We start from the raw sequence: 13250 nt of genomic DNA on the forward strand, positions 1-13250 counted from the left end.
ATTCCTTCACAAGTCAAACTCATTGGGTATCTCAGTGGTACTACAGATCGCAAGATACTCAGACAACATGCGGTCTATCGTCCGAACTACACGCGCGACGGTGACAAGACGGACCTCTTTGGTCGGTGTGACTTCGACAATCAGGAGTCGGAGTGGACAACATCAATATCTTCCGGCTCAACCTAGCCTCTATCGACCGTTGACGACCGTCCATTCGTCTCAGTTCGTCTCCAATTCGCTCCCTGATCATGCCTCACAATTGCTGGAACAGAGCGTGCCGAGAAAACCTCACTTCAAGAAGATCTTAATTGCCAACAGGTCAGCTTCGTGGCTTACCACACGGTTTCGACCAAGGTGAAATTGAGCTGATGTCCTGTCGTGACAACAGGGGTGAAATAGCATGTCGTATAATACGTACTGCGAGGAAGCTGGGCATATCCACAGTAGCAGTGTTTAGCGAGGCTGATCGAGGATGTATGCACGTTGAGATGGTAGGTCATCTAGCGAAGCATCACAGAGGTCTATACTCAACGGTCGTTGGTAGGCCGACGAGGCGTACTGCATTGGTCCAGCACCGAGTTCAGAGAGCTATGTGAGTAAGATCTTTGAGTGACCCTGTTATGCCGCTCACCCGATCGAGCAGCTCAAGATGGACAAGATCCTCGAGGTGGCCAACAAAACGGGTGCAGAGGTATGTCCACTCTTCTTCACCGCGTGTCCGCGGTGTAGAAGCTGATTATCGGTATTAGGCAATCCACCCGGGTTACGGCTTCCTTTCCGAGTCTACGATCTTCGCACAGCGGGTCAAAGATGCAGGTTTGGTGTTTATCGGACCTCCAGCAGAGGCGATACGCAGTATGGGCTCGAAGAGGGAGAGCAAGGAAATCATGACTGGTGAGCGGGGCACTATGACGGTGTACGTGAAGATTCGAAGAGCTGACAAGTCTTCAGCTGCTGGGGTCCCTTGTGTTCCGTGTGTACCCATTTCCCAGTTGTTCTGTTTACGCTGACATCTTTCGATGACAGTGGGTACCACGGCTCTGACCAATCCCTTTCAGCCCTTGTTTCCGGGGCAGAGTCCACCGGTTATCCTCTCCTCATCAAACCCACCCATGGCGGCGGTGGGAAAGGCATGCGTATCGTCCGTGATCCTTCGAACTTTGAAGAGGAGCTCCTTTCAGCTCAGAGAGAAGCTTCGAAGAGTTTTAGTAATGACGAGGTGTTGTTGGAGAGATGGTTGGAGAGACCGAGACATGTCGAGGTTCAGGTATTTGCGGATGGTCAGGGGGGTTGTGTGGCGCTTTGGGAGAGGGACTGCTCGGTACAGAGAAGACACCAGAGTGAGTCTCATCGAGCTCAAAGGTGGGACTGCATGTGTTTATCCAATACTGAGTGTGCTTGATTTGCTTTCGCAGAGATCATAGAAGAAGCCCCGGCACCAGGCTTATCTGACGAGCTGAAGAAGGATTTCGCGCAGAAAGCAGTAGCTGCAGCAAAAGCTGTCAACTAGTGAGTTCTTTCCGGCCCCTGCGAACATGTCGAGGTGTAGCAAGTTCGGCTGATGCGTAACCGTCCAGCGTTGGCGCTGGCACGGTAGAATTTATCATGGACGCTGAGACGGGAGAGTACTTCTTCATGGAAATGTGAGTGGCAGCGCCAGGGTGTAGCAGATGAAATATGCTGATGCACGACCGTATCTCTGTGCTCCAGGAACACGAGACTGCAAGTAGAGTGGGTAGATCGTCCAGTCTCTGCTCGTACCTACAGCAGCACTAACTTGCCGCAGGCACCCCGTCACCGAGATGGTGACCGGTGTAGATCTCGTTGAATGGCAATTGGCAGTGAGAGCCGAGCGTATTCTTTTCATTCGTTGCTATCAGCTGACAAGCTGATTTGGACAGGTTGCTGCCGGTAATCCTTTGCCCCTCACACAAGACCAAATCCCTTGTATGGGTCACGCTTTCGAAGCGCGAATATATGCTGAGAGGCCAGAATCGTAAGACCCTTGTTATCTCTCGAACGCAGTGGTCCGGAAGCTGAATAAGTTCGGTTTAGCAACTTCTTGCCCGATGCTGGGAGACTTCTTCATACTCGGCCACCTATAGACACACCACATCGATTAGAAACAGGTTTCCATGAAGGCGACGAGATCAGCTCATACTATGATCCGATGGTAAGTCACCACTCTGTCCTCATTGCCCATCGTAGTTACCGTAATCACAGCTGAAAACCAACGCCACGTATAGATCTCGAAACTCATTGTTCATGGTAAAGATCGCCCGGAAGCACTCTCGATGCTCCGCGCTGCTTTAGGAGAATACCAAGTAGTAGGACCTTCGACGAATATCGAGTTCCTGAAATCAGTCGCGGGACACCAGGCGTTCGGTGCAGGACCTGTAGAGACGAGCTTTGTTCCTGTGAGTGGATAAGGAATCCCCAAGCCGTTCTCAAAGCCGATACTGATACCCGTCTTGTCCGTTCGCCATAGACTTATCACGACGAACTCTTCCCAGCCAGAACTGTCTCAAAAGAGATCCTGATACAAGCAGGACTGTTCCTCGCCCTTCGAGCTCGAACGGCTCAGGAAACGCTCTCAACAGGACCATGGGCGTCTCTCGCCCATCGTCGATTTGGAGATACATCCACTTTGAAATTCAAGCTTGACGACCGGACGATTGAAGTCACGCCCATGCTTGAGGGGTACCAGGTCCGTGTTGATGGTGAGGAAGGGATTGAGACAGTTCGGAATACGAGATTGTTGTCAGAAACGGAAATCACGACTCAGCTCTTGTACACTCGATTGAGCAGTACGATCGTCCCTGTGCCAACGCATGGAAGTGGTTCTGAGAAATTACACATTTTCAATTCATCACATCACTATACTATAACTCATCTCCCCTCTCCTCACGAAGACGAAGCCAGCTCCTCCAGCAGCTCCGGAGCCGGAGCCGGAACCGATCATCTCACATCACCGATGCCAGCGACCGTCATTGAGGTGCGAGTGAAAGTCGGGGATGAGGTGAAAGAAGGACAGGTGGTGTGTGTTTTGGAAAGTATGAAGATGGAAATCAACGTTCGTGCGGGTCGTGATGGTGTGATAGGTGAAGTCCGGATCGAGAAAGGTCGTGTCGTTGAAGAAGGCGAAGTGTTGGTTTCTCTCGAAGAATCATCGAAACCTGTACCCGTGAAAGAGTAACAACCATGTCAGTTCCCCGTTCTGAATATGTTTTTTTTGGATATAAATATGTTGTAGAGATAAAGAAATGTATCAGGCCATAATATGTTATCGTCCAGACCAAAAGGCTCAGGCTCATTAAATCAGGTTTGGTAAAGCATCACGCGAATAGGGGTTCGAAGAACGCAGCAGGGGGAAAGGAAAGTTCAAGCGGAAGGAGGAGTTATAGGCAGGGCAATAGGTGTTTGAATGCGTAGCTCACCTAGTATGGTATCAACAGTTCCCCTTCGACGGCACCTCGTTCCAGACCCAGATCGGCTAAGAGCGCATCGTAAGATTCCTCCCCTCTTGTTCGCTTGTGGTACTTTAAGTGTCGTGCTCTTTGTTGAACGAGAAGACGAAGTGATCGTTTGTTAAGTGTGTCTTTTGGGTTTTGCGTTGCGTGAGCGAGTAGGTTGTGGATCTTTGCTGTGAGCAGGGCAGCTGTGGGCGAGGAAGGGAAAAGTCAGCTTGATGGGTCAACGTGGTGAAGGTACTTATCGGATGTTCCGACTCACCTTGAACAGCAGAACTTCCGGTATCTGTACCATTTCCAAACTCATCGACTACTCTTTGTCTATTCAAGACTTTAACAGCTTCTTTACCTGAATTTCTCAGATCCAAAATCCGCATCATCATCTCTGCCTGTTTTGCCTGTTCCAATTCCACCCCGGTCCCTTCCCCTCTCTTCGCAGCAAACTTCAACTCTGAACTAGCATGTGGTATTGCTCCAAATAACAATGCCTGATCTTGTTCGCTTATACCCGGTAAGAACAAGGGTGGTCTTTCGCCTGATGTATAGTTTGGTGGAGCAGAATAGGCGATTTGATCGTAATCTAATAAGATACGTTGTAATCTACATCCTTGCCATGGATTCGTGGCTTCTGGAGGTGTAGGTGCGGTCGATCGTGATGAAGGCGCACGATAATGAACTCGACCAAGAACAGGGTCGATTGATTCAGGAGGGATAATACGAGATGATTGGAGTGCAAGGTTCGCGGCTTTACGTCGTTTCGCGAGCAATTTTCGTTTGCTCACCAGCGAAGGCGCTGTGGTGGAGAATGCAGCGACACGAGATGTGGATGGTCCAGCCGTCGGTAGGGAAGATCGCAGGGATGCGAAGAGGGACTGGGAGAACGACATGGTGCGTGGGTGAGTGGTTGGGCAGCTTTTGCTGTAGACTTGATTGATTTGAAGGAGAAAGAAGAAAGTCGACCAAGAGAGTTGTCATCGAAATCTCTGGTCGAACAGAAGTCAACGGACCAGCTCGGACTTTTTGGTTCATGCAACCGGGATTTACACCAATGTGGCACTTTATCACCCCACCCCTGGTCATTATATACACCACTGTACTCAGAGACCGTATGCATTTATCTGACCATGCATGCAATGCTACTACTACGCTCCCCGCTACACTCTTGATAACCAGCCCATCCACAGGACCTGACTCACTGCCAAGCAGAACAAGAACTGGACTCGTCTCGTTCGCTGGGCATGACTCAACGTGGTCACAGAGGACGAGACTGAAGCGTCGGGTAACAGAACGTATTTGAGCGATCGCAGCTATATCGTCGCGTCAGTAACCGTTCCACTTCGCACCGTGAGAGGGGGTCCCGTCTAAACTCACTAAGAAGAAGAAGTTCGCTCCAAACATGTACACAAACACTCCTATCGAGACCATCCTGCCCAATCCCAACAACCCTACTAATATCGTCACGATGATTCCTACAAACTTGTATCCTCCATATCCGATCAACTCGACTCCGGATGCACCGCCACCTCTCACATCGAGCAGGTAACAGCCGAGTTTGATCGCGCAGAACTCGATGATCACCACTGCTAGGGCTTTGGAGAGTGAAACGCCGAGGACTTCGGGGTGGAATCGAGACTGCAGACCTGACGCTAGAGCTGAAAGAAGAGTATACGTGACCAACGCCATGGCTGCGAGGGGCCACTTGTCAGCTTGATGTGCCAGAGAAGTAAGGGCAAGGAAGAGGCAGACCAGAACTCACTAGGAATATACAGGTCAGGAGCATTGATATCGTCCCTAGGGGGTTGCCATCCTTCCATAGCACCGTTCTCGGCTGATCTACGAACCTGTCGAGACCAAGGTTTGTGTCGCCATGGGAAGAGGATGAGACGGAGCTTGTTGAACACATAAGAGTTGGTGACGGAAAACGAAACTTTGATCAATTGTAGAGGGAGATACCGTGTGAACTAGTACGCAGATTTTACCATCAGTTTCGACAGAATCAAGGGAGGAGGAGTTATCGCTGGCTCACATTCTTTTCGACATAATCTTGACCTGCTGCTACTGCGCTTTTACCGAATTGCACGCCCATCTGAGCGGTCGCATCGTTCATACCACCCCAAGCACCAAACCCTCCTTGTCCAGCGGCCATCGCCTGATACCCTTGTGGCTGCAAACCGGGTGTAGCATTCTGAGCATACCCTTGTCTACCTTGTGGACCAGCTCCGACTCCGACTCCAGAAGGAGGAGCATAAGCGCTGAAACCGGATGTACTAGCTCCTCCTCCTGCTCCGGAAGGTTCACCAACTGGAGGGGAAGAATATCGGATATATCCATCTTGTGAGATACGTTGAGCTTGGGAATAAGGTGAAGAGTCTGTACTTTGGGCAGGAGTGTGAGGTGGTTCCGGAGGTGGATAAGCTGGATGTGTAGGTTTGGGATGTTGTAATGGAGGCGGGGATCGTGACGACATGTAAGGTGGTGAGGCCATGTTGGTGGACTGGCTAGAGCTGATATATGAACAAGTACTACTCAAGTACAAGTGAAGATCGTTCATTCATAAAGAGTTAGTAGCTCTCGCTCTGCACCAAGTTACGCGTCATGCTTCAATCTCGCAACCTCCTCGTAACGTGGCACTGTTCTGTAGATCACTGATATTTCTCATCTTCTATTTTTATTCATTTTATCCCAGCTTAAAGTCAAAAGTCAACGTCCATCATTAGTTGTCAAGTGCAAGTCATGACTATACACATACACACGTACGACCGAGACACCCAAGCAAGATGAGCGCTGCCGAAATACCGACCGCTCCACAACTCGAAGAGAGCGCAGATGTGCTCATGGTCGTTGATTCCGAAATCCCTGCTACTTCTGCAGAGTCGGTTGAAGCTCTTCCAGCTGCCGTGACCGCACCCGCACCTTCCACCACCGAGGCCGACTCCACCCCCGCAGATGAGTCCAAACCGTCCGAAGCGAAGAGACCTAGAAAGGAAGAGGTGCCCGAACAGCCTCAAGAACCGATCAGTGAAGTCATGCTTCGTCGGTTGACGAGGATAAAAGAGGGAGATACAGTTTTATTACGTCTTCCGAGTGATACTATTAAATCTGTGACAGTCCAGAAAGACAGGTGAGTCATGTTGTCCACTATGATCAGCTCGAAGATTCCTCTCCAATACGTACGAAGCACTAGCTAATAAGTGGTATTCACCTGTCGCAGCTTGATCCAATTAGGGAAATACGGTGCATTTCCGTGTGCTCAATTGATCGGATTGCATTATGACATAACATACGAGATCATCGCCTCGCTTCCTTCCGGTGTCGCCTCGACATCCGCCTCTGCGAGTGCACTAGCTTCAGCTTCAGTATCCGTAGGACCAGAAGAGGAGGAAGATGAGACACCAGCTAAGTCACAAGGGAAGAAAGGCGGAAAGAAGAATAAGGGGAAGGGGAAGGATAACTCGGAGTATCTGTTGAAGAACAATGTTGGATGGAAGAACGTTTTGAGACCGTTGAAGAGACAACCATTGGTAGACGCGGTGATTGGTGAGTCTTCTCCGCCAGCTTCTGATCATTCACGGTGAAGCTAATTCCACTGCTCAGACGACATAACCGAGACCAACGAGTTCATTGAAGATCTTGCCGAAGGTCAGAAAACCACTTTGTCATCCGAAGAAATCAACGAGCTTCGTCAACAAGGGTTCTCGGCGGAGGAGATTATTCAGAGACAAATTGCGAGACATGAGAAGTTTGGACTGAAGACTGATTTCAGTAAGGAGAAGTGGAGAAAACGAAAGGAAAAGAAGTGGGTGCAGACTGCGGATTTTGGATCACAGTTGCTGGAGTGACTAACGGAATTTTAGATTCTACCAAACCGTTCATCCGCTCGCCCCATCTGTCTCCAACATTCTCTCTCACTATACCACCCGAGCCCCTGCAACAATCCTTAATCTCCGAGACGACACCCTCTCCCAGCTCTTAACAATGGGAAACATCCGACCGGGCGGACGATATCTCGTAGTCGACGATACGAGTGGGTTGGTGACCGCCGCAGTCCTCGAACGAATGGGATGCGAAGGGAGAATTATGTTGTTCACGGATAGCGATAGTCCTCCAGCTTGGGGGATATTGAGTACGATGAATTATTCGGAGAGGGAGTTGGAGTGTATCAAGTGGTTGAACTGGATGGAAGCGGATGAGGATTACCAAAGACGTGAGTGTGCGGCCACCGTACGACGGTATCATTGAGATCAGTGCTACCATGCTAATGTTCTCCTTCCTACAGCACCCCCACCTCCAGAAAGCGAAGTTCCTGCTGGAAATCCGGCGAAAGCAGCGGCCAGAATACGTAAACACAACATGCAGGTGGCGGAGCTCAACTCTGTTCGTGCCGAATTACATAGCGCCAATTGGGACGGGTGAGTTCTTCCAACCTACTGCATCTATCGTGTCGCCACCGCCCTATTACCGACAAGCTGACACCACTCCCTACCAATCTCCATTGCTCAGCCTTATCGTCGCCTCGTCGCTCTCGCCAATCTCTGTTATATCCCGACTCACACCCTACCTCCTCGGATCTTCATCCATCGTCGCTTATTCCCCCTATATGCAAGTCCTCGCCGAACTACTAAATTGGTCAAAGAAAGATCCCAACTATCTAAATGATACGCTCACAGAGAGCTGGGAGAGAACGTATCAGGTATTACCGGGTAGAACTCATCCGATGATGAATACCAGTGCGACGGGTGGTTATCTCTGGTCGGCAATTAGAGTGTGAGTTCCGCAACGATGTTTTTTTTTTGCTCCAAGCAAGTAGTACGCAGTACTGACTTGTGGTTCTGATTTCGAATCTTTAGACACCCATCCAAGTTCCTTTTGGAATCACATCAACGGTTCAAGAGACGCAAGACGGGTAAAGCGCAGGGTAAGGAGGAACAAGTAGGGACAGCTGGAGAGGCTGAAGAGGAGCAGGAGACGCTGTTGGAACAGCTCGAGGATGAGGGGGAGTGATCATGTCGTTCGGTCGTGCTCATGTTTTAGGGATCGGAGCTTGATCCGTATGGTCGCTCATATACACAGTGCGACAGATGCACTTGTGAAACTTGATGGTGGGGTATTATCCCCAATGTCTTCTGGTCTTGTATCAAATATGCAACGTCGATACATTGATTTCCTCAGCTCGTCACGTTTCCAGTACAGCTTTTTTGCGCTTGTCCACGAACGATAATCAATTCTGCTCCTCCCACCGTTTTTTATTACATTACGCCTTACCAGCCGACCCGAGCAGAGCCATGAATTTGTCGCACACTTTCGCGAATGCTTCGATCGCAGCCTCCGAAGCGTCGGGGAAAGGTTTCCCATCAACTAGGTTCTTGCCGAGTGTCTCGGCGTATGGGTCACGAGCCCACGAGTTGATGTTGAACTGTAAGAGAGGACGAAGGAGTCAGCTTGTGACTTGAAACTTCTAGATGGGCCCAAGAGATGAGGTGTGAGAGGGAACATGCAGCCACGCACCTTTGTCACACCGCTCTTGACGAGATCAACCCAGAGTTGGTCCGGCAACTCGTCCGTTCCGTGAGCGCAGAGATAGGGTATTCTACCCTTGAATCGTTGTTGCAAGTCTTTCAAGCTGCGAAATCACACACATCTGGATCAGTCCTCGACCGTGACAACGGGATGGTGATGTGTGAGGAGGAGGGATTGAAACTCACATCTCGAGCTTGTACTGAGGTCCTCCGATGTACTTGTAACTTCCGTGGAGGTTCTACATAGCCAAGAGGTATCAGTGACTGTTTAGAGCTGGTCACCGTGACTGAGACAATGCACATACACCGTAAGAAGGAGCAAGAATATGGGCGCCAGTTCTGTTAAGGAATGATAAACACCCAATCAGCCCTACCACCGCCCGAACGGTTGCACAACGAAGTCCACTCACGCTTTCATAAACTCCTCAGCCTTTTTGGGATCAGTCAACATCGCCCCGTCAATCTGTCTCAAACCCGCTTCACCACCTTCCAGTCTACCCAGTTCGACTTCCGTCGCGACCCCCTGTGCGATTGGACGATTCGAGCAGTCAGCGTCATCTGTACTTCCAACATGGGCTGACCGGATGCGAGACTTACAGCTGCTACACATCGCTTGATATACGGTACGGCAATGGCGATGTTCTCTTCATCCGAATCTGCGTGAGACGCATCCACCATGATACTGTCGAACTTGATACCCTCCTTCTCGGCGAGACCAATCGAAAGCTCGAGATGTTCAGCATCGGTCGCGTGATCGAGATGGACAGCGATGGGGACGGAGGCGGAGTGGGCTCTAAAGGAGCGGATACGTGATCAGCAGATGACAAGAGATGATTTTACGATTGGCGTAGAGGTGCTGTGAATAGATAAAAGAACTTTGGGCATGGTCCACTAGGGAGAGCCACACTCACAGTGTCAAACAATACTGCAAGAAAGGTCCTCCACCCGCTTGCAAGGTGATTGGGAATAGCTGGAGGATTGCTGGAGACTTGTTTCGTTCAGCAGCACGAATGAGTGCAACGGCCATATTCGCATCGTAGCTGCGACGGAAGTCTAGTCAGTATACTAGCTCTAGCAGACCAACCAGATGCTCGACCCGCGGTTGTCCGGCCCGACTCACCATGTTTGCGCGACGATACCATAGCCTCCCGCTTCAGCCTTGGAAAGGATATCGAGTGTTCGGTTGTTCTCAAGTGACATGATGGGTATGGATGTCGCTCAGTGTTGGTATGTTCTCGTCTGAATTCAAGGTATAACTGTGATTGAGTGAATGAAGCGGGCAGTGAGCGTTGTCTATCTTCTTGCACTCTTTGCTTGTCACGGGAGTGAGCGATGAGTACGTTTTACCTCCGCACTAGTCTACCTCCACTCAGCCAAGCAATTCAACTCACGCATTCAACATTCAAACCCCCAACCATAACCGTTCCTATCCGGCGCCGGGATAATACAATGAATGCGGGGTTCCGCAATCTCCCCTCATACCTCGCTTCGGGGTCATCTCTGGATATAACTCCTTTTGGTAATTCTTCTGTCTCGGGTATTGGGTAAGTATCAATACCCCGGACTCCGGACCCCGCAACGGCCGAAAATGCATAATAAAGATGATATCAGCTACTCGTAAACAAGCGAGCGAGACCATGATTCCGGGGCGATAATTCTTATTTGGAACTAAGCACTACTCACTCACTCTTGGCTTTACGCAGTTTTATGCTTTTCAACTGTACGACAACGGATCATCACGGACAGATCTCTAAAAAAACATTGCGGCGGTCCTAAGGTATTATATGGGATGGGACAATGTTCAATAATGAATATACTCGTATATATACCAGCAGGGTCTACTGATCTTTTCGGACGTTGATTGTTTCAAGAAAAACTCAAACTAATCTACACTGACCACAATCCGACTTGGAGAATCCTTCTCCTTACTCGATATCTATCTCGAACACACGAAAGGTCTACCCCAGTAACACGTACACTCCGAGGCGACCGAGACACGACACAAGTCTTCTTCTTCGCTCAAAGTAGAAGAACGAAACCTTAATACATACATACCCTCGATCGATCGATCATCTAATTGATCATATACGATGACGAGCCACGTCCAACAATCCGACCCGGACTTTGTCAAGTCAAAGCACGACGACGAATGGCACGAGCACAACGGGACTCCCGATGTCATCGAGCTCGCCGCCGCCTACGTCCCAGGCTCAGATGCCGAAAAGAAGCTCTTATGGAAGATTGATAAAAGGTTGATCCCATGTATTTGGGGTTTGTACACCTTGTCATATCTTGATCGAGCCAACATTGGGTAAGTAAACCTCCCAGAGTCGGTCTTTGACACGGGCACATTTGTTGATGTGATGTTTCGTGTGTGGCACACAGTAATGCAAAGACTGGTGGTCTTCAAGCCGATTTCAACTTGACTTCAACCCAATACTCAATCGTCCTTCTCGTGAGTTTCGTCACCACAATGTTAAAGGCACATTACTGACTTAGCCTCTCTGCTACTAGGTCTTCTTCATCTCCTACGTCATCTTTGAAATCCCTTCTAACTTGTTCATCGCCCGAGTCCGACCTTCGCTTTACCTCAGTGGTCTTTGTATCCTATGGGGTGGTGTCGCCGCCGCCATGGCCGGTGCCAAGAACTACAAACAACTCGCTGGTATTCGATTCGCTCTAGGCGTCTGCGAAGCTGGTTTCGCTCCCGGTGTGGCGTTCTACCTCTCTTCGTGAGTCACTTGCAATCACCGGCCTTTTTATGCGTGCTGACAAGGCATGATGTGGTGTAGATGGTACAAGCGATACGAATTGGCCAGTCGATTCGCCATATACTACACAGCTACAGCTGTTAGTGGTGCCTTCTCAGGTCTCCTAGCGGGAGTGATCGTGAGTTTCACGTTCCTAGAGAACAAGATTTGATCTGATGGTTCTCAATTTGGTACTGTAGACCCAACACCTTGACGGCGCTCGTGGTTACGAAGGTTGGCAATGGCTGTTCATCATTGAGGGTGTTGGTTCCTCGTTCCTCGGTTTCTTCACTTGGTTCATCATGCCCGATTGGCCTTCGACGACCAAATTCCTCTCTGGAGAGGAACGAGTTCTCGCCGCTCAACGATTGGCTTACGACGGTCTTGCCAACACTGGCGGTGCCCAAGGTCACATTGGTCATTGGCACGCGCTCAAGTTGGCAGTCACCGACTGGAGAACTTGGATCTTGACTGTTTTGTATATGCTTTGTACTGGTGCTCAGACCATCCAGTACTTCGTCCCCACTCTTATTGGCGCACGTGAGTAAACCTTCCTCTTCGCCCCCCGGATTCGTTTTTGCGGAATGCTTACCAATGTTTTGGACTGTAGTCGGCTGGAAAGGTTACGTTGGTCAATACCACACCATCCCTCTTTACGCTTCAGCCTTGTGAGTAATGAATATTACTGCTCTTTACGAGTTATCATCACTGACTTTCTTAAATTTCTCTACAGCGTCTTCATCCTTACGTTCTGTTGGGGAGCCGATTACTTGCAGAAGAAGCCACAAGCGATCACACTCGCCGCTTCCATGGGAACAGTCTTTTTCATCATCGTCACCGCTACGACGAATCACATGGTCCAATACGTGTTCTTGATCTTTGCCTTTGGTTGTGTTTACGCCCTCCCACCTTTGGTAAGCTCGGTCTTCCTCCTCAGCCACCCAGATCGTGTGCTGACACCAAGTTGCTTGTAGATCTTGACATGGGTTCCTAACATTCTCGGACACCCTGCTGAGAAGCGAGCTGTGGCCATTGCACTCGTCAACTCGCTTGGTAACTCTGCCTCGATCTACGGTGTATTCCTCTGGCCCACAAAGGACGCACCTCGTTACATCCCCGGGTTCGCAGCGACGACCGTGTGGTTGGCGTTGATCGCTGTGCTAGCGCAAGTCATGGCGTACTTGGTCAAGAAGTATCCCGTCGAAGCTCCTGATGCGGAGAAGGTCGTCTTGCAAGAGATTGAGAAACAACGACAGCAGGGGAAGTTGGGAAAACATCATCCCGATACCGCTTAAAGCAAGCAAGGCCAAACAGACAACAATGAGGAAAAGAAAGGGATATCTGTACACCAGTTCCCACCACATCTTATTTCCGATGTTTTAAGGGACGGTTCCAATCATTAGGTAGTTTTGGAGGGGTATCGCGATGAGGTTCAAATGTAGTATGATTAGGTACGGCAACAAGAATGTATAAACTATCGTATCTTCATATGCAGCTATATCATAAATAAGCAG

The 13250-nt window shown here is 49.8% G+C and overlaps 6 protein-coding genes across 6 annotated transcripts; 3 read left to right on the forward strand and 3 right to left on the reverse strand.

Annotated features, from left to right (window-relative positions):
* Positions 1–67: 67 nt before the first annotated feature.
* On the forward strand, positions 68–3196 carry CI109_105201 (acetyl-CoA carboxylase, biotin carboxylase subunit; the record flags this gene model as incomplete). The annotated part of the gene is made up of 15 exons (XM_032003224.1): positions 68–318; positions 389–491; positions 545–592; positions 644–691; positions 750–894; positions 952–973; positions 1027–1340; positions 1416–1509; positions 1578–1643; positions 1711–1731; positions 1787–1841; positions 1902–1996; positions 2056–2173; positions 2247–2417; positions 2489–3196. 15 exons carry the CDS (start codon positions 68–70, stop codon positions 3194–3196), a joined length of 2259 nt encoding a protein of 752 aa, XP_031862546.1.
* A 241-nt stretch (positions 3197–3437) lies between these two features.
* Positions 3438–4357, reverse strand: CI109_105202 (mitochondrial 37S ribosomal protein uS15m; the record flags this gene model as incomplete). Its single annotated transcript, XM_032003225.1, has 2 exons — positions 3438–3658; positions 3733–4357. The coding sequence occupies 2 exons, from the start codon at positions 4355–4357 to the stop codon at positions 3438–3440; spliced, it is 846 nt and encodes a 281-aa protein (XP_031862547.1).
* Positions 4358–4624: 267 nt separating this feature from the next.
* On the reverse strand, positions 4625–5955 carry CI109_105203 (uncharacterized protein; the record flags this gene model as incomplete). Its single annotated transcript, XM_032003226.1, has 4 exons — positions 4625–4777; positions 4842–5155; positions 5227–5431; positions 5497–5955. 4 exons carry the CDS (start codon positions 5953–5955, stop codon positions 4625–4627), a joined length of 1131 nt encoding a protein of 376 aa, XP_031862548.1.
* A 292-nt stretch (positions 5956–6247) lies between these two features.
* CI109_105204 (uncharacterized protein) lies at positions 6248–8471 on the forward strand (the record flags this gene model as incomplete). The annotated part of the gene is made up of 7 exons (XM_032003227.1): positions 6248–6591; positions 6682–7007; positions 7065–7266; positions 7325–7674; positions 7747–7879; positions 7971–8234; positions 8318–8471. 7 exons carry the CDS (start codon positions 6248–6250, stop codon positions 8469–8471), a joined length of 1773 nt encoding a protein of 590 aa, XP_031862549.1.
* A 250-nt stretch (positions 8472–8721) lies between these two features.
* CI109_105205 (uncharacterized protein) lies at positions 8722–10186 on the reverse strand (the record flags this gene model as incomplete). The annotated part of the gene is made up of 8 exons (XM_032003228.1): positions 8722–8883; positions 8976–9090; positions 9173–9225; positions 9292–9325; positions 9397–9509; positions 9584–9779; positions 9898–10026; positions 10107–10186. The coding sequence occupies 8 exons, from the start codon at positions 10184–10186 to the stop codon at positions 8722–8724; spliced, it is 882 nt and encodes a 293-aa protein (XP_031862550.1).
* Positions 10187–11076: 890 nt separating this feature from the next.
* CI109_105206 (uncharacterized protein) lies at positions 11077–13031 on the forward strand (the record flags this gene model as incomplete). The annotated part of the gene is made up of 8 exons (XM_032003229.1): positions 11077–11297; positions 11372–11441; positions 11501–11718; positions 11779–11875; positions 11937–12276; positions 12347–12404; positions 12470–12650; positions 12711–13031. 8 exons carry the CDS (start codon positions 11077–11079, stop codon positions 13029–13031), a joined length of 1506 nt encoding a protein of 501 aa, XP_031862551.1.
* Positions 13032–13250: the final 219 nt, after the last annotated feature.

Source organism: Kwoniella shandongensis, chromosome 9 (genome assembly GCF_008629635.2).
Source record: "Kwoniella shandongensis chromosome 9, complete sequence".
Classification (NCBI taxonomy): domain Eukaryota; kingdom Fungi; phylum Basidiomycota; class Tremellomycetes; order Tremellales; family Cryptococcaceae; genus Kwoniella; species Kwoniella shandongensis.